The following is a 21,916-nucleotide window of genomic DNA, read 5'->3' as shown; positions in this document are numbered from 1 at the left end:
AAGCTGACAGCAACTTTTCCTGGTAGCTGAAGGCGTCCAAAAATCCAGTAACTTAATTGCATTAATATTTTTTTTTTGTAGTAGGCTAACTTAGCGGTATTTAAAGACGGACAGACATACAGAAGAAGACAATCGTTCTAATAATTACCGAATGCATAAATTAACTGTAGCCAGAAGCCTTTTTTAAAACTTTCATGCAATTATCTCTCATGAAAAACAAGATCTGAACTCTTTTGAAGAGATTTTTAGATGTCCACCTGAGTGGACATGTATGCGTTTTTGGTTTTAACTGAAGAGATACAGTATTATTAAACAACACAGTAACACTACTGTGTGTATAACAAACCAATAAATAAATAAATACATAAAAATCATGTGATAAAATAGTATACAAAAAATATAACACTGCTTCAATTATTGCAAACGCAACAGAGTTATTCCAGTTCGACCAGCAGACTGAGAAATTCATAACATTGCATGTCTTTGATATCAGAACACGAGGATGTGATTCCATCAAAGATCTGGTGGAGATTCAACTCTGTGGAAACCCAACTCAGACTATGCAGATAACGCTCATTCTCCCTCCAGTCTAACAGAGTATGTCGATTTACCCGAATAGCTGATAATTCTGATTATGTTCAAAATGGACAAATTTCTATAGCCGTAGCTCTCCTCTCTGAGAAAACCTCTGTGACTGAAATCTACATTGATCTATTGATGTTTTCAGACTACAGATGAAGTAACGCATTACAAGTGCATAATGTGCATTACGTAATCAGATTTTTATGTAACGGGTAAAGTAACGCGTTACATGTAGTGAAGTTATTAAACGTAATTTCGGGAGGAGTACGCCCATCTAATCTTCCAATTAATACCAAGGTATAAAACCAGCAGCTTACCTCTTCCCATTTTTAGTTCCTGCAGCATCCCTCCACCTCCCCTGCTCCTCCTTTTGTACAATTTTGCCTGTTATAGGGGGGCAATATACTCGGGTAGAATATACTCGGGTAGAATATACTCTCCGAGCCTCTCTATAGCAGACAGCAAGCCAAATCTGTTTACCACTTTCACTAAGATTATATGGGCACACAAACTCGTGAAATGTGCATTAAGTAATCAGATTTTTATGTAACGGGTAAAGTAACGCAGTAAATGTAATGTGCATTACGCAATTAGATGTTTATGTAATGAGTAAAGTAACGCATTATAAGTACGTGCATTACGTAATCAGATATTTTATGAAACAAGTAACGCATTACAAGCAATGTGCATTACGTAATCAGGTTTTTTATGTATCGAGTAAAGTAACACATTACGCAATCAGATTTTTATGTAATGAGTAAAGTAATGCTTTACAAGTAACGTGTATTACACAATCAGATTTTTTTATGTAATGAGTAAGTAACGCATTAGAAGCAACATGCATCAATACTTCGAAAATGTATGATATGACTTCTTAGATTATGTATTACCAGGAAGAGTCTCAAAGGATAGAAGGAATGGATTTAAATTCCAGAGCAATTATATATATATTCCTTGGCATTTCTGACTGGCTGTCGGCCATCTTGGTTTGGAGAAGAAAAAAAATTCCACATACAACCCCAAATCAGAAAAAGTTGGGACAGCATGGAAAACGCAAATAAAAAAAAAAGAAGTGATTTCTAGATTTACTTTGACTAGTATTTCATTGTAGACAATATGAACTCAAAATATTTCATGTTTTGTCTGGTCAACTTCATGTCATTTGTAAATATGCATCCTTTCCTGTCATTCAGACCTGCAACACATTTCAAAAAAAGTTGGGACAGTAAAGCATTTACCACTTTGTTTGTGATGAAGTGTTTCAGGTGTAATTTTGTCCCATTCTTCCTGCAAACAAGTCTTAAGGTGGGCAACAGTACGGGGTCTTCGTTGTCGCATTTTGCGCTTCAAAATGCGCCACACATTCTCTATTGGAGACAGGTCGGGACTGCAGGCAGGCCAGTCAAGTACCCGTACCCTCTTCCTCCGCAGCCAGGACTATGTAATGTTTGCAGAATGTGGTTTTGCCTTGTCTTGTTGAAATATGCATGGACGTCCCTGGAAAAGATGTCTTCTTGAAGGCAGCATATTATGCTCCAAAATCTCTATGTACTTTTCAGCATTAATGGTGCCTTCACAGAAGTGCAAGTTACCTTTGCCAAGGGCACTGACACAACCCCATACCATGACAGACCCTGGCTTTTGGACTTGTTGCTGGTAACAGTCTGGATGATCCTTTTCTTCTTTAGTCCGGAGCACACGGCGTCCATTCCTCCCAAAAAATACCTCAAATACTGATTCATCTGACCATAGTACACGTTTCCACTGTGTGATGGTCCATCCCAGATGCCTCCGAGCCCAGAGAAGTCGACGGCGCTTCTGGACACTGTTAACATAGGGCTTCCTTTTGGCACAGTACAGTTTTAACTGGCATTTGTGGATGTAACTACGTATTGTGGTACTTGACAAAGGTTTGCCAAAGTAGTCTGAGCCCATGTGGTGATATCGCTTATAGATGAATGACGATTCTTGATGCAGTGCCGCCTGAGGGATCGGAGATCACGGTTGTTCAGCTTAGGCTTGCGCCCTTGTCCTTTACGCACTGAAATTCCTCCAGATTCCTTGAATCTTTTAATTATGTTATGCACTGTTGAATGTGAAATATCCAAATCTCTTCCTATCTTTCTTTGAGGAACATTGTTTTTAAACATTTCAATAATTTTCTCACGTATTTGTTGGCAAACTGGCGATCCTCGGCCCATCTTTGCTCCTAAAGGATTAGACCTTTCTTGGATGCTGCTTTTGTACCAAATCATAATTACAATCACCTGTTGACATCACCTGTTTCAAATCACATCATTATTTAACCATTTTACCTCATTACTAGCCCTAAATTGCTCCTGTCCCAACTTTTTTTTAAATGTGTTGCAGGTCTGAATGATAGGAAAGGATGCATATTTACAAATGACATGAAGTTGACCAGACAAAACATGAAATATTTTGTGTTCATATTGTCTGCAATGAAATACAAGTCAAAGTAAATTTAGAAATCCCTTCTTTTTTTTTTATTTGTGTTTTCCATACTGTCCCAACTTTTTCTGATTTGGGGTTGTACAATGGCTTGCCAAGGTTTGTTTATATATATATATGTATATATACATATACATATATATATATATATACATATACATATACATATATATATATATATATATATATATATACATATACATATACATATATATATATATATATATATATATACACACACACACACACACACACACACACATTCGCACATACACACAGATTGAAATGTCTTCATACAATTAAGAAATTAAGATACCCTTTGTCTGAGAGAATCTGTGATTAATAATATTTCTATCAATTGCATATGACACTTTTTAAATAAATACTCATTTAATTTTACATTTTCAAATGCGCAGAATGGCAATACAATATACGATTTAATCTATGGAAAATGATACTTTAAAACCCCTCTTATCATTACAAAAGAGATATCAAATGGTTAATTTAGTTCACTTTTTACCTCTACCATAACAAACACTTTACATTATACTCCTAAAAATGTAGTGCTTTCTTTTGGGACCTCTGTTATTCTGCAGTAGAGTGAATCCATTAAGTAAAAGACCATCCACGGCTAGATCATTCTCAGTGATGATAGCCATGATGAACCCAAGCCACATAACCCACAAAAACCTTTAACGATATGTGGACCTCTAGAGCTTGTTGATTGTTTGCTTTTTAATAACTTTACTTTGCTGTTCTGTTTATTGTATATCATCAATTAAATTACATTGTATTGGATTGGACTACTTGTTTGGATAAAGTAATTTTTCATAGTAAAGATAACTCTGTATCTTTTGGTTTGCATCAGTGTTGGAATGTTGGGTGGATTTTTGCATGTGTTATGACTGGGATAGTCCTGCCATGGTGACACAAGCAGTTCTCCTGCTGTGGTGTCGACTGTTTTGCTTGAAGGCTGCCGGTGTAGCGTAGTCACCACAATAACCTTCTACGGCCCTGCATTCCCATGTACCTCCTCCGGACGATGCTGTAACCAGCAAACACACAAAAAGAGATTTAAACATTACGCAGTTTATTATTCGAGATTACAGTAAACCCATATGACTTTTGTTAATCTGTGGAATCCAAAACGTGAAATTTTGAAGAATTTACTGGTTGTTCTTTTCCATGCAATTACAATAATGGGGACAGAAGCTTTCAAGCTTCAAAAATGATGCAAAAGCACCATAAAAGTATCCATATGACTTCCGAAGCCTTTAAGCCATAAGTGTCTGGGTATGATACATACATTTAAAATGTATCCCTTTGTGTTCCACAACAGAAAGGAATTTAAGAGGTGAGTAAAATATGGAAGCTTGTTTCCGCCTCGGAATAAAAAATAAATAAAAAGATAATTACGACTTTTTTTCTTGCAATTGCGAATATACAGTATATCTTCTTTCCTCAGAATTACGCAATTCTGAGTTATTATTTCCAATTCTAAGGAAAAAAAACATACTTTTTTTGACTCAATTCTGACTTTATGACATGCATTTGCGACTTTATATCATGCAATTCTGAGAAACTACAAGAAAAAAAAGATAAAATTGTGAGATTAAAAAAGTCAAAATTACCTTTTTATTTTTTATTCAGTGACGGAAGCAAGCTTCCATAGTAAATAATGTATGAATTTTCCTTTTTTTTTTCAGTTTAAAGGGGGGGGGGGGTCTAATGCTATTTCATGCATTCTGACTTATTTACACTGTTAAAAAAAGAGTTGGATTCTCATGCTAAACATGGACAAAATTAACAAAAACTAGTAGGACGTATGGTGGAGTATTTCTGTGCCAAATACACAGATATTTGAAAAAAAACATTTTTGAGTATGGCACTGTATGACGGCATAAAGGGCGGAATTGCTTGTATGGGACATAAACCAGAGCGAGAGCAAGAGCGCGCCCTTCAACGAGCTTCGTTCGGGTTACGGAAGCCGTCGGCAGCGCTGTCATTTTGTTTTTAGACTACGAAATCAACAATGTCACTAAAGAAGTGTGTTTTTGGTTGTAAGGGAAAGATAACCTTGTAACCTAAGCTTCCCAAATAACCCAGCGCTAAGGAAACAGTGGATGCAGTTTGTTTTTCCAAAGCAGCAACGGAGTTGTGCACTCCAAGTGTGTTTGTTTGTTCCCGGTCATGAGTCGAAACTGCAGGCGGTGAGTGAAACTGCATCAAATGTCTGTGTTTTGTTGGCAATCGGTGTGTAAATGCATATATTGTAAACAACACGAACGTATAGTGAATCGAAAGCGATCCAGCAATAATGCCATGATGTATTTTGTGTCTGTGTTTGACTCTTTAGCTCCGCCCACTGCACACCAGCACGAGCTCGGCTGTTTTCGGAAAGAATCGGTACAGCGTATCTTTCTTTTATAAATATGATAAAACCAAACACTCTTCAGAGATATGAAGGATGCATTACTACTCTATATGTACTCAAGATTAACATGAGACTGGCAGAAACTCTGTGTGTTATGTACCCTTTAAAGTTTTTACACAAAACAAGACCATGTACAGCCAGGTAAACTTACAGTATCTCCAAAATCATACAGTTCATTTCCAAAGCTAGCGCAGCTTATTTGAGATCTGTTTGAAGCCTCTATTACGGCATTGGCCTTCCTTTTTTTCTTCAGGTAGAACACCAGCAGGGCAGCAAGAATCACTAAGAGCAGAATGACGCATACAACAGAGGCCACAATGGTTCCTCTGTTGTTAGATGATGAGGCTGAAAATATAAAGATGTCATGATTTTCTTGCATGACTATATATATATATATAAGGTTTTAACACCAATCTCTTTCCAATTCACACATAATTATAGGTACAATGGTAACAAGAACACAAAGGATCTGAATTACAAACGTTTTTAACAATTCTTGCTAGATGAAGAACTCTTACTTTGGTCTGTCTTCTGCCTAGCGCAGTTCACCCCGACTGTGTACCGGATGTCATCCAGGGCAAGAACACCCTTCTCTCCTTTAAATCCCTCTAGTACAATCTGCCTCCCATTAAATCACACACACAATCAGTAAAATCACACTCAAATTCATGCAGAACCAATAAGAACATAGAATAAAGTAGGGTTTGGTCACCTGGTACTCGGTTTCTGAGGTGATATTGACACTAAAGTAGTTCCAGTTTCCACCTCCCTCATGCAGCGTCAGCAATTCATGTTTGGATTCTTTAGACAGCCTCCATACTCTGAGTTTGCTGTCATCTTCAGAAGAAAGCAAAATATAAAGAATTATTTTTTATCCAAAGCAACTTGCAAGGCATTTTACATAATATGTAATAGCTGGATGCTAGTTTTAAGGAAAATTTGGATCAAATAAGGTGTAAAATTGCCAGACGACTTTTGATAGATATGTTATGCTACACTGGCATTTATGTTTTGGAAAGAAGTCTCTTATGCTCACCAAGGCTGCATTATTTGATCCAAAATACAGTAAAAGCAGTAATATTGTGAAATATTATTACATTTTAAAATAACTGTTTTCTATTTTAATATTAGTTTAAAAGGTAATTTATTCCAGTGATGATAAAGCTTCATTACATTAGTCTTCTTCAGTGTCACATGATCCTTCAGAAATCATTCTAATATACTGATTTTGCTGACATACTAATTTTTACTTATCAAAGACTAATAACTGAGGTAATTTTAGTAAAACTAAAACTGATCATTAGGTGATATAGATGTGGCATACATATGGTTGGTTGATAAACCCAAAAGCTCAGGCAGGTTCCTTTGGTTGGTGCCAGGTGAGGGCTCAGCAGCCAGGCATTCTGGGTAGCGGTGTCCCGCTTGGAGTTAGGAAGGACCAGGAAGTGTCCTAGAATTATAAAAGAGACTAAATTACATCCACTTCCTCAAAATAAATGAGCCGGTGACAATGAGTATTTACATTCTCTACATAGCAACAAACACGGTTTATTATAAGCGTAAAGCGCATAAATCACCTTCTTCTGTGTGCAGTGTGTGGTCATATGGTGGTGTGCTGTAGAACATCTCAGCTTGCACACTGGTCAGGTCCCAGTCTAACCAGTCTACAGATGGTTGTTGAGTGTTGGACCAACCACACAAACCTTTCTCGAAATCACAGACGCTATCTGAAATGCACACAAAAACACAAACAAACATGAAAAAAGAGGATATATATATATATACACTCTAAAAAAAAAAAGGTTCTATATTGCACCAAAAATGGTTCTTGGCTCGTAATCATAGGGGAACCTTTTTTAGTGCTATATAGCACCAATTTTGGTGCTTCAGTGGTTCTTCAGCGGTTCTTCAGAGGTTCTTCAGCGGTTCTTCACCGGTTCTTTGACTAAGGTGCTATATAGCACCTCTGAAGAACCGCTGAAGAACCACTGAAGCACCAAAATTGGTGCTATATAGCACTAAAAAAGGTTCCCCTATGATTACGAGCCTTTTTTTTAGAGTGTACACTCACCTAAAGGATTATTAGGAACACCATACTAATACTGTGTTTGACCCCCTTTCGCCTTCAGAACTGCCTTAATTCTACGTGGCATTGATTCAACAAGGTGCTGAAAGAATTCTTTAGAAATGTTGGCCCATATTGATAGGATAGCATCTTGCAGTTGATGGAGATTTGTGGGATGCACATCCAAGGCACGAAGCTCCCGTTCCACCACATCCCAAAGATGCTCTATTGGGTTGAGATCTGGTGACTGTGGGGGCCATTTTAGTACAGTGAACTCATTGTCATGTTCAAGAAACCAATTTGAAATGATTCGAGCTTTGTGACATGGTGCATTATCCTGCTGGAAGTAGCCATCAGAGGATGGGTACATGGTGGTCATAAAGGGATGGACATGGTCAGAAACAATGCTCAGGTAGGCCGTGGCATTTAAACAATGCCCAATTGGCACTAAGGGGCCTAAAGTGTGCCACGAAAACATCCCCCACACCATTACACCACCAGCCTGCACAGTGGTAACAAGGCATGATGGATCCATGTTCTCATTCTGTTTACGCCAAATTCTGACTCTACCATCTGAATGCCTCAACAGAAATCGAGACTCATCAGACCAGGCAACATTTTTCCAGTCTCCAACTGTTCAACTTTGGTGAGCTCGTGCAAATTGTAGCCTCTTTTTGCTATTTGTAGTGGAGATGAGTGGTACCCGGTGGGGTCTTCTTGTAGCCCATCCGCCTCAAGGTTGTGCGTGTTGTGGCTTCACAAATGCTTTGCTGCATACCTCGGTTGTAACGAGTGGTTATTTCAGTCAAAGTTGCTCTTCTATCAGCTTGAATCAGTCGGCCCATTCTCCCCTGACCTCTAGCATCGCCCACAGGACTGCCGCATACTGGATGTTTTTCCCTTTTCACACCATTCTTTGTAAACCCTAGAAATGGTTTTGCGTGAAAATCCCAGTAACTGAGCAGATTGTGAAATACTCAGACCGGCCCGTCTGGCACCAACAACCATGCCACGCTCAAAATTGCTTAAATCACCTTTCTTTCCCATTCTGACATTCAGTTTGGAGTTCAGGAGATTGTCTTGACCAGGACCACACCCCTAAATGCATTGAAGCAACTGCCATGTGATTGGTTGATTAGATAATTGCATTAATGAGAAATTGAACAGGTGTTCCTAATAATCCTTTAGGTGAGTATATATATATATATATATATTTTAAACAACCCATTTTTTATTTCCTATATTCAATGAGAAAATAAATTGAGAGTGGATTTTATCCATCAGGAATGTTGACTTTAACTTTGGTTTTAATTCAAACCTGTTGTGGGGCAGCTGTGGGTCGAGTAGGTGATGTCATCAATGGCAATAAAACTGAACAGGCCTCCTTCACCCTTCACCTCAAACTGCAGCTGAATCACAAAGATGCATAGAATCTTTACACACATCCAGACTCACGCCCAGACCATTTATTAAGCACAACAAGCTAACAAAGCAGGTGTAATTGCGATACCTTGGCATCTCATTTACATTACTAAATGAGCTCAGGCAACAGATCACTTACCTGCCAGTCCCCATGCCAGCTGATGTTCCCTTGGCCATGACGCCAGGCCTGTCCCTGCCTGATGCTGCTGGAGAATAATTGTATCCTGTCTCCATCAGATTGCTTCACATAGACATTCAGCGTGCCTGTGTGGGTATAAATACTGTATTTACTTGAAAATTAATAGGTGTGTACATGTAAGGGACATAGTCCAGTAAGACCTGTGTGTGTAAACCTCACTCCCTTGGCCTCAAGAGGCTCACTAGCGCCTGCGGTCTTTAGCGTTCTTGTTAGTGCGCCCGCCTCCCACACCAGAGACCATGATTTGAGTCCCGCTCGGAGTGGGTTGAGTAGGACCGGTTACATACATACACACATATGAGATAATGTTCTCTTACCTGGATTGTCTCCTCCTGTATGGTACCAGAAGTGTACACATTCGGTATGAGCCAAACCTCTGCGCACAGGGGAGGTCAAGGTGGTCACACTACCCTTGGGAAGGACATCCACACCGCTGTGGGCCAGCATGTAGAACCCTAGTCACAACATACAATATAAAATAGAATAAAAATAGATGGACATAGCTAGTAAGTTCACCTTTATGTAAAAACAGGTTAAGCAAGATTGCGATCTGGACTGCAAACACTGCTGCTGTGTCAGTTTAGCGAATTCTCCCCTCAGACTTCTCCCCAATTTTCTTTCGTTTTCAATTTTTCCTCACCCTTTTCTGTTTCCAGGCTGTGGTCGGTCTCGGGTCCCGTTTTGTGTAATGCCCAGCTCTGGTGTATCCACCCAGCTGTTCCAGAACTGGTATAGCCACAAGTCTGACTCTCAAATGAGCACATAGTGGGCAAAGAACATGGTCCCGTCACAAACGCCACATCATCTAAAGCCAACTGACCATCAAAACCAGAGCGAGTCGCCTCAAACACCAGCTACATAAGCAGGAAGAAGAATTAATGAAAAACGAGGATAAGTAAAAATCCTTTTTCACAGTCATAAAATATTTTTGAACCAGTTTATTTACTAATAATAAGCCAAAATATGTGGCCATTTACAGAGTCATTGTGTTTTGGTGGGGCTTTTGCTGACAATTATGCTTTAGGCGTGTAAACAACTTTAGTGTGCACCTGGAAAGAAGTGAGCTGAGGAGGCACGGTGCAATGGCCCTCATGCCAGACGTTACCATGGGCACCACTGCGCATCCACAACAGCTCTTCTGCGCCGTCAGCAAATAGCAGCTTTACACTGAGAGCACCTTGGAAAGAGAAGAAGAATGATGAAACGAATAAATTGTAATGAAGTGTAAAGTTTAAGTCAGTTTCTCAGCACAAGCTGTTCATTGAAGCTGTAGGACATTCTGGTCACACAATGGTTGAGAAGCTGGGAATAGGGTGTTCTGATTCACCTGTGTTTGGCCCATAGAGCTTGTAGAAGAAGGACAGACAGTGCTGTGTGTAACTATACTGTCTGAGTGAGAGGAGACGTCCGGAAAGACCTCGCAGTGAAGTGTCCCACATATCCACCACAAGACTCCTACCTGAGAAAGAGAGAGAGATGAGTGAAGATAGATTTTTGTATGATGATGATAAAATAACAATATAATTCACTCAAAATGTAACAACATCAAAAGTATCCTGACCAACATGGACAGTGTGGTCCATTCCGCTATGAAGCCTCCAGTCAAAATTATCTGTTTGGTCCTGGTACCACCCGCACAAATTTACCTCAAAATTACATGATACATCTGTTAGAGGGAAAACAATAGATGCATCATGCAAAGAAAGAATACAAATAAAAACACAAAATAAAATCATTTAGAGACAATGAAAACAAAGCATGTAAAATAATGTTGATTATTTGTATTCACTCACCAGCAGAGGGGATAAACAGAGGAGAACACTGAACAAAGTACACATCCTTCACTGCAATCTGGTTACTTGGGGAGAGCTCTTCAGCACGGGCCCTGAACTCAAACTGAGAAAGACAATAGACAGACAGACAGACAAAAACAGAGAGATAGATGAAAATATATATGACAGACAGACAGACAGACAGACAGACAGACAGACAGACAGACAGACAGACAGACAGACAGACAGACAGACAGACAGACAGACAGACAGACAGACAGACAGACAGACAGACAGACAGACAGACAGACAGATAGATAGATAGATAGATAGATAGATAGATAGATAGATAGATAGATAGATAGATAGATAGATAGATAGATAGATAGATAGATAGATAGATAGATAGATAGATAGATAGATACATACCTGAAAGCGATTATCTCTTGCTCCAACATAGACTTCCTCCTTTAGCCAGGTCCCTGCCATCTCATTGGTCCTTCCAGCAAACTTCCAAAGCACAGGATGAGTCCCTAACACACTGTCTACAACATACACTGCCAGATCATCTGCAGAGAGAGGAAGAGAATTTTAGTCTAACATCACGCTAACTAACAGAGGAGAGACGGGTCTATTACAGCAGGTGTTTTACCTATGTGTGGGTCACTGCCACTGAGACTGTAGGAGAACTGAAGGGTGCACTCTGGACCTGATGGACCCAAGAGAGGGGTACGAGTTTGGGCTTCACTTAACTGCTGCCCAGGAGCACCGGTCACAAACAGGAACTCCTCTAATGACACACACACACACACACACACACACACACACACACACACACACACACACACACACACACACACACACACACACACACACACACACACACACACACACACACACACACACACACACACACACACACACACACACACACACACACACACACACACACACACACACACACACACACACACACACACACACACACACACACACACACACACACACACACACACACACACACACACACACACACACACACACACACACACACACACACACACACACACACACACACACACACACACACACACAATACAGAAATTAAAGTACATTATAGCATTTTCTTAATTCCATCATAATAAAATCTTTTTTTTTTTCACCTTGGTTGAAGAAGGTGTCATTATTCTCCACTGTTAGCTCCCAAGCCTGGCTCCCTAAACTGGTGTCTGTCCAGCCAGAGCTTCCCCTCTCATATGAGAAGTCCCCTGTGTACACAACATTAACATAGACCCTCAAATGTGTGATTAAGATATACTGTGTAAAAGTTTTAGGGACATTTTGTTTGTTTCTTTTCACTAAAAAAAGGTTAAGCCAAATGATTTTTTATAAATGTAAACTCGTATTTCCTGTTGACACACTAGAGCAAAATATACAAATAACTGGATTAAAACCCATTTTTTTGGTGAAAATACTAACATGCCTAATATACACTACCAGTCAAAAGTTTGGAATCATTAAGATTTTTTAATGGTTTTGAAAGAAGTCTCTTCTACTCACCAAGGCTGCACTTATTTGATAAAAAATACAGGAAAAACAGTATTAATGTGAAATATTTTTACAATTTCTTTTTTCTAATTTAATATATTCTCAAATGTAATTTATTCTTGTGATGGCAAAGCTGAATTTTCAGCATCATAACTCCAGTCTCCAGCGTCACATGATCCTTCATCTGTTCTTGCTGAATGAAAGTATATATTTTTTTTAATCTTATTGACCTCGAATATCTATAAAATCTTTATTAATAATAAATAAATACATGTAATTGACTTTATATATAGAATTGTTCATTATTATTAAAATTCTATTTTTATATAACTTTTTACTGTTTGAATATATTTTAAAATGCAATTTATTTCTGTGATTCAAAGCTCAATTTTCAGCATCATTAATCCAGTCTTTAGAGTCACATGATCCTTCAGAAATCATTCTAATATGCCGATTTTCTGCTCGAGAAACTATTATTATTATCAATGTTGAAAACAGTTGTGTACAATTGTTTTCAGGATTATTAAATGAATAGAAAGTTCAAAAGAACAGCATTTATCTGAATTATGCACGTAAGCTTTTGCAACATTATAAATGTCTATACTGTCACGTGATCAATTTAATGCATCCTTACTGAATAAAAACTTAATTTCTTTAAGTACTTTCCCCCCCAAAAAAAGAATTCTTACCGACCTAAACCTTTTGAACGGTAGTACAATGTTACAAAAGCTTTCTTTTTCAGATAAATACTGTTCTTTTGAACTTTCTATTTATCAAAGAATCCTAAAAATAAATGTACACAACTGCTTTCAACATTGATAATAATCATCAATGTTTCTTCATCAGCAAATCATCATATTAGAATGATTTCTGAAGGACCATTTGACACTGAAGACTGGAGTAGTGATGCTCAAAATTGTATTTCACATTACATATAGGGGATACTCACCACACTGAGCTTCGTCTTCTCCAGCAGGACAGTCCTTATGAAAGTCACAGATTTTCAGACTATCCTCTATGCAAGGTTTAGCGGGAGGACTTGGAAAAACTGGTCTGGGCACTTCATCTGTATGCAGGGAAATGAAAAAGAAACACAATTTATTGAATTGTTTTATACGTTTTCAGACAAATATGTAGACTAAGGCAGAGTTGTGGAGTGTAATCGACATAGACAGGCATAAAACCAGAGAGTACCATTGGATAAGATGCACTCAGGGGACAGCACTATATCATCAATAGCGATCCCTCCATAAGCATGGTCTCGAATGGCCGCAACAAATAGTATCTGATTGGGGAAAGTTCAATACATTAGACAACATTTATGACTGCAGTGTAATAAAAAAGCGGAAAACTTCAGTGATCAGAGTGATGACGTCAGAGGAGCAATGAGTTCAAGTACCTGGAACGTGGTATTAACGACAAACTCCACCTCAGTCTTTACCCACAAGTCCCCGAGAGCACCTCCACGTTCCCACACGGGATAAATCTGCGCCCCGGCTACCAACACAGAGAGTCCACCCGACACTCGGCCAAACTGATGCGTGTACATTATCATCTGTAATTAAGAACAATGGGTGTAAAATGTAAGGCCATAACCTTAACCATAAGCTTATGTGGTTATAATCCTGGTAAAAACGAGTGCATTAAGTTGAAGTTGTGCCTTTTTTGTCATGCTACTGCACCCATAAGCATTTGGTACAATATACATACCCGACAAGGGTGTGTGTCATTGGTTGGTTCCAAAGGAGGGCTTTGAAAAGATGTCCAATCTATTGTCAGGATGTCCGGCTTGGTTACATACAAGAAATGTCCTGAAGAGTAATTATTTATTGACACTTATTTTGAGACTTCAATGCACACGTCAGTGTTATATTTAAAAAAAAAAAACTAAAACAACAATAACTTAAATACATTTTAAATTGCATTTACATGACTCTCAAACTGACTTAAATAAAATAAAAATGTTTCCAAATTAAGTAAAGTTTTTTGATAGACTACCGTTCAAAAGTTTGGGGTGGGTTTTTTATGTTTTTGAAAGAACTCTATTATGCATTATATTATGTATATAATACAGTAAAATATTGAGAAATATTATTACGATTTAAATTGTATTTCTGTGATGGCAAAGCTGAATTTTCAGCATCATTGCTTCAGTCTTCAGTGTGACATGATCCTTCAGAAATCATTCTAGAAGGCTGATTTGGTGCTCAATAGACATTTCTTATTATTATACATTTTGAAAACAGTTGTGTTGCTTAATATTTTGTGTAACGGTGATAGGGAATTATTTTATGAATATAAATTTATTGTAAACATAAATCTTTTGTAACATTATAATTGTCTTTATCCAATCAATTGAATGCACATACCTGTCACAGTATTATTTGAGTGGTCTCTACCAGGTCCTTTTAGAGGGTCAGAAAGAGATATATTCTTTTGATTTGTCCTTGTCCATTTCAAGGATGATATCGTCCGTAGGTCCCATCCACAAAGATCATCCTCAAAGTTACAGTTCATGTTCTGCTCTGTACATGATAAGTAAGTACACAACAATATAACACACATGACTCCAGACCAGCAGTGGGCGATCTAACACAAGAATCAAATGCACTAAAGGCTAAACGAATTGAGTAACAAATCTTATTATCAATACATCACCGATTTATCTCACTAGATTCATGGTCTCTCACCGTCACCACAGTTCTCTTCATCCGTTCCATCACCACAGTCATCCGTGCCATCACACCATTTATAGTCCTCCACACATCCCCCCCGTTTACATTTCTCAAAACCCGGACCGCATGTTCCACTTTCAGGGGGAACTGAAAGAGAGAGAGAATCCAAACATCCTTATCACTGACGGTGTAATCCATCGAAAGTGTGGATGCCCAATTGTAGGCGAGGAGACAAAAGATGTTTAAGGCAAAAGGATTTTAAATAAAACAAAGATTTTTTTTAAATAAAAGTACCCTATGCTCACCTATAGGCTGCATTTATTTTGATTAAAAAATACAGTAATATAACAGTCATATGAACAAAAAAACGGGTTTGCTGATTACATTTTTGTGGAATCTGTGATACATTTTTTCAGGTTTATAGAAAGTTCAAAAGAACAGCATTTATGAAATAGAAATCTTTTGTGACATTTTAAATGACTTTACTGTCGCTTTTGCAAATTAAAAGTATTAATTTCTTTTTTTTAAATCTGAACAGTAGGCTACCGTAGATTTTTCATTATACATTCTCTAAATTTAAATAAAAAATATTAATTTATGGAAAATAAATTGTCATTTTGAAACTATTATATGCATTAGACAAAATCTGACTTGTACAAAAAAACGGGACCACATTACCCCAGTGCTATGCTCTCTGCGATACCATGTTGATTTTAAAATTCTGCTCTTGGTTTTTAAATCTTTAAATGGCTTGACAATTTTGAAATTTACAGACAGAACATCGTCCAGCTATGTCTCTCCGGTCGTCAAATCAGAGATTGCTACGTATTCCCAAATCAAAGCTGAAGAGTAGGGGTGACCGTGCATTTTCAGTGGCTGCTCCCAGACTGTGGAATGCGTTAGCCTTAAGTATTAGATCTGCACCGTCCATATCTGTTTTTAAATCTAGGCTAAAAACTGAAATAATGTATTGTATTGTATTATGTGATTATGCACATTGTTGTAAAGCACACTGGTCAACTGGTGTTGTGTTTAGTTTTGCTATAGAAATAAAAGTGACATTGACATTGACAAATTAAATCAATCCTTCTGAAATTTTAAAATGGAAATGCATATTCAGGAATAAATAAATATATAAAGCTTTTCTTGTGTAAATGTAAAAAAATGATTTTCCATTTCTTACCCGGCAGGGCACAATCTAGAAATTCCATCTGATCGACTGACACATCTCCCTGCTTCCCTTCCCTGCGTCTGGAATGAAGATGGATATGGAAAGGGACCGGGATACGGCCCAGGTAGATGGTGGCCTCCCTCCAGCCTCTGACACTGGTGCTCTCTGGCCTCCAAACCAAAGCTTCCTCGCCATCAGTTTGCAACACTGACCCCCACAGAGGGCTGTCACCCAGCCCTGTGTGACCTGAAACACACACACACACACACACAGTCAAATTCACAGGTGTTAAATGTGTCCCTTTCCTCTGAGTAATCTTTATTTAACTCTACACTTCAGGTTAATTAGTCCATATTTGATGCAGTTTTGAATGTGTTAGTATGTGTGTGAACCTGAGTCCCAGATGAAGTATCTGAGCCGAAGGCGACAAGTAGGAGATGAATGTTTTATTTGAGGGGACACGAGCACAGCAGTTCTGGGAGTATCTGAAGTCACTGCTGTCACTGCCATGAACCAGCCTGAGAAAAATAGAAACATTACATGAAGAGAAACCTTGATAACACTTAACAATAAGATTTAATTTGTTAAAGGGATAGTTAACCCAAAGAATTTAAATTACCCAATGATTTACTTACGATCAAGTCATCCTAAGTGTATATGACGAATACAATCAGAGTTATATTAAAAATGTCCTGGCTCTTCCAAGCATTATAGTGTCAGTGAATGGCAGCCCAAATTTTGAAGCCCAAAAAAGTGCATCCATCCATTAGAAAAGTAATCCACACGGCTCTGGTGGCTTAATAAAGGCCTTCTGAAGTGAATTGATGGGGTTGTGTAAGAAAAATATCCATATTTAACAAGTTATAAGGTAAAATATCTAGCTTCGGGTGGACTGCTTCCATATTCAATTTATGAAAAAAGTGTGGTGTTTGTAACATTATAAAATATCTTTCTTTGATTCATTTAATTCCTCATTGCTGAATAGATGTAGGTTATATTAATAAAAATAAGAATTTCTTAAATTAAATCTTTCTGATCCCAAACTTTTGAACAGTGGTGTAGATTTTCCTTTATACATTCTCCTAGGCTACATTTGATTAAAGAAATACTAATTTTGAAAAGACAAAACCAACAACAATATATATATATATATATATATATATATATATATATATATATATATATATATATATATATATATATATATATATATATATATATATATATATATATATATATATAAACTATTATATGCATCCAATCATTTCTAACTAAAATCAATGAGCTGAATTGAAACAGCATAGAATTCAGTTTAGTTGACGTTTTAATTAACACAAGTAAACCTATCACTGGATTTGGAAAGGCATTATAAATATACGCCGCTCCTGCAGGAAGGGTGAGATGAATCGTCATGTAGGCTACCTGTGGAAGTGCCAATGGTGTAGTCGGAGGACGGCCCACTGTCAGGGAGCGTGTTCCCGCTCTGCTGTCTCTGCCACATGTACCCAAATTCTCCTGACGCTTCAGCCCATCCACACTTCCCATGATGCTCAAAATCACACACAAACTCTCGTCCTCGATAACCTGGTATTCAACCAATAAATGAGAAGATGAATAATAAAAGGAGGACACATACAAATACATTAACCGGATTGCTGAAGGTATACATATACAGAAGTTCAGTATCTTACCACAGTCTTGTTCGTCACTACAGTCTTTACAGTCACAAACAAAATCACATCTGTCTTCCTGGGAGGCGCCGCAGTCCTCCCGCTCCAGTGCGTCAGCTGCCGAATATGAGTAATGATGAAGACAGATAATTGGCCTTTCACAGTTGCGTGTATAGAATCCAAAACATAGCCATCACAGTGCTATTATTGTACGGTTACAGAGTAGGGTGACCACCATCAAACAAACCAAATGTGGGACGATTACTAAGTTTGTGTGGGACAATGTGGGACATGTTAGCAACACTAAAACATAACTTGAAACTGTTGTATAATCTTAAATTCAACATCACTGAGCCCAAAGGCAGCAGGCATCATGCAGATAACTACTTTTGAAACAGTTCTGACCAAGTGCAACTAAAATCCAACTAAATAAATAATGAAACAAATAAAACAACATTAAATTAGTTAATCTTTATATATATATAAGATTAACTAATTTGAAGTTGTTTTATTTATATTTTACATATATAATATATATAATTTTTTTTTGGGGGGGGCTGTAGTTTATATATATATATATATATATATATATATATATATATATATATATATATATATATATATATATATATATATATATATATATATATATATATATATATATATATAAAGATTAACTAATTTAATGTTTTTTATTTGTTTCATTATTTATTTAGTTGGATTTTAGTTGACAGCCGTCACAACCTACTAGTGACCGTGTTTACTCCTTTCTTTTCAACCATTGGATATGGTTTAAAAAATGGCTTTTGTATTTGTGTAAGGCGGGATGTTACTTCTGACGAAGCGCTATATAGGTGAAAAACAATGCCGCAAAAATAATAAATAAAATGCTTTCTTAAAAAGGCAAAAGAACGCATGCATGTTTTCTCAATATGATCATTAAAAATAAAAAGACTGGTGAAAATGCGGGACATTTTCTCAATATGCGACATGCGGGACAAGGGGTGAAAATGCTGTGCGGTACAACGCAAAGCGCGACAGGTGGTCACCCTATTACAGAGACATTATGAAAGCGTAGAGGTGGACAAAGTACACAACTTCATTACTCGAGTGAAAGTAAAAGTACCACTGGTCAAATATTACTCTGTTACAAGTGAAAGTTGTAAAAACTATTTTTACTTAAGTAAAAGTACAGAAGTACTTGCTTTTAAAAGTACTTAAGTATCAAAAGTAAATTTCCTTTTTTATGTCAATGCATTATTTTATTATTGTTGCATTGTTGTAAGTTGTATATTGTTGTACTAGCCTGGTTAAAACCAGACCATTCTCAGTAGTAACTGAGTTATGGTCTGGCAAAGCTTCATAGACAAATCATTTCCAAAGGGGCGTCACCAACGGGCGTCGCTCAAATGCCTCTCGGCGCAATTGGATAGACCTAAAACCAATCAGAGCGATGAGGGAGATGACGTATGCAGAGCGACGGAGAAACAGCTGAGACTCTGGCCGTTTCTCAATATGCGTACTTGTCTGTACTTGTGTTCTCAAATAGGAAATGTCCCCGGTTTCCATTTCAGAAATCTGGTCACCTTACCTAAACCACATATTAATGTTTAATTATTTTAAAAATGTAAACGAAAAGAGGCAGGGTGTTTTATACTTCGTTTTATTATAAATATATAAGATAATGAATGTAGGCCTAACTACGCTTTGCCTGAACCACATGTGTGTGGCTAACATGTTTAATTTTTAAAAAAAAAAATTATGAAATGAGGCAGTGGTGTTTTATGACATATTTTGTACGCGAACTTCTAACTTGCGTCCGTGACTTACCAAGTTTGACTCCGGAGAATGAACTCCCGATGACGGTAATAGTTAATATTAAACATATTATAGCCACACAAATGTAGTGAAGGCAATGCATATTATCTTCAATGCATGTATATAACAAAACGAAATATTTAAAAAACCCGGCCTCTTTTCGTTTACATTAAAAAATAAAAACATGTAATATCATGTGTGCATAGCCTATGATTATCACTGTAATACAATGAGATATGACATAAAACAAAACCCAGTCTCTTTTTGTTAAATGCTAATGCGTGATCAATATCCATTTTAAAAGTATAAGTAAAAGGTATAAGAAGCTATACAATACATAAAGCAATTCAGTCAAAGAAAGTCAGCGCTAGGAGACTACAACGGTAAAGTTTAATAGCTTACAAATATAAAGTTATGAAACTTCACTTTGCCCTCAGACAAAAAGATCTGTCAGGGAACAAATTATAGATTAATGAGAGCAAAGATCAGCCGTTAGATCTACACAAGACGAATCATATCTTCACATCAGAGCCAGCGGCAGACGGCAGAAGGACTGGCCGAGGAAAGGCGCTTCTCGGTGGGGTTGAGCAATTGAGCGCCGCTGGTCCACTGGAGCTCACAACTCCAAAAACGGCAGATCAAATTTTCAAAAAGGCGCTCTCTTTATAAATAAACCACAGATTTTGGCTTTAAAAACAACTACATTCTCGCCTGAAAAGGACTTAAAACTATATTTTGTGCAACATTAACACTACCAGAGGGCTCTCGCTAAGACAAGCAAGCTGGTATATCAGACTTTTTCCGAATCCAGTCGGTAAGACAGCGATAACATCTTTTTTAGATATGAAGGCTTCTTGTGTTGTTCTTTGCTCTGGTTTTAACGGAATGGAAAAGTTTAAATCGCTTAAAACAGCCGCAATAGCTGATAGTGATGTTCCACTGCTGCATCCATCTTTGTAGTCAGTGTACAGAATCTGCTTCACTGTCTGCGCTGTCGTCATCGTGTAAAGCCCGCCTCAACGTTTCTGATTGGTGCCTCGATTTCTGGGGCTTAGAAATGGGTTTGAATGGGCTCTTTGCCAGACTACTTGCAGAGCAAATATAAATTTGCCGGAAGTTGTCTGGGTTTTCCCAGGCTATTGTTGTACCATTGCCATGGTGGTTTAAGCCAGTCAGTGCTTCTCCATTCGACATGCTAGCATACGACTACCTTGAACTAATTTAAATACTTAAAAGTTACAAAGCTTTTTACAAAGCTGCTGTCACTCTAAGGCAGAATGCACAAATCCTACACACTGATACACATCCGATATTCCCCCAACTGTTTACGTTCACTTAAGACATAATCAAATTTGTTTACGTGAATACTTTCCAAAATGAAAATTTTGACGTGTATTGGTTTGTTTAAGTGCGAAAACACAAAAGAAAGCTCTATTCAGTACGCGTGAAAAAAAACAGACTGAACTGAGCTCTTTCATCATGCTTTTTCAGATTCATCCATATGTCTATGATTCTCTTTCTCCCAGACATTTACATTTTGCAAAAAAAAAAAAAAAACTTCAAAAAAATCATCCACTGACTTGCAAAGCTGCTACAGAAACGACTTTTGACTTCGAGGACCTTGATAGAAATGTAGTGGAGTAAAAAGTACGATATTTGTCTTTCAAATGTAGTGAAGTTAAAGTAAAAGTTTCCCTAAAAAATAATACTTCAGTAAAGTACAGATACTCAAAAAAGTCACTTAAGTACAGTACTCAAGTAAATGTACTTCGTTACTGTCCACCTCTGTGAAAGCGTTTAGCAATTACCCATGTAAATCAAATGAAACACATAATCATATACAAAAAGGAAACAACTCTACTTGATAGTTTTAAATAATTAAATATAAAGCGGCAAACATTAAGAAAATATAAGAGTGTTTTGCTGGGAGTTTATTACGGCACTAATAATGAAAAAGCTAAAAAAGTGCAGAAATCATGATAACGTTTAAAAGTTTGGGGCAGGTTTTAAGGAACGATTTTGTAAATGTTTTTAAAAGAAGTCTCTTATGCTCACCGAGGCTGCATTGATTTGATCAGAAATACAGTAAAA

General features: G+C 37.4%; 1 protein-coding gene across 1 annotated transcript; it reads right to left on the bottom strand.

Annotated features, from left to right (window-relative positions):
* Positions 1–3,950: 3,950 nt before the first annotated feature.
* On the bottom strand, positions 3,951–21,019 carry mamdc4 (MAM domain containing 4; the record flags this gene model as incomplete). The annotated part of the gene is made up of 28 exons (XM_079834585.1): positions 3,951–4,096; positions 5,621–5,830; positions 6,004–6,103; positions 6,198–6,322; positions 6,810–6,935; positions 7,063–7,212; positions 8,869–8,959; positions 9,112–9,236; positions 9,489–9,626; positions 9,812–10,025; positions 10,221–10,348; positions 10,499–10,630; positions 10,733–10,837; positions 10,965–11,067; positions 11,373–11,512; positions 11,596–11,733; positions 12,107–12,211; positions 13,441–13,557; positions 13,686–13,776; positions 13,891–14,046; positions 14,202–14,302; positions 14,861–15,016; positions 15,188–15,313; positions 16,350–16,583; positions 16,730–16,855; positions 17,760–17,921; positions 18,029–18,124; positions 20,974–21,019. The coding sequence occupies 28 exons, from the start codon at positions 21,017–21,019 to the stop codon at positions 3,951–3,953; spliced, it is 3,687 nt and encodes a 1,228-aa protein (XP_079690711.1).
* Positions 21,020–21,916: the final 897 nt, after the last annotated feature.

Source organism: Gobio gobio, assembly GCF_949357685.1.
Source record: "Gobio gobio genome assembly, chromosome: 14".
Taxonomy (NCBI): domain Eukaryota; kingdom Metazoa; phylum Chordata; class Actinopteri; order Cypriniformes; family Gobionidae; genus Gobio; species Gobio gobio.
The sequence above is the reverse complement of the archived record's forward strand: the minus strand, read 5'-3'. Positions and strand labels throughout refer to the sequence as shown.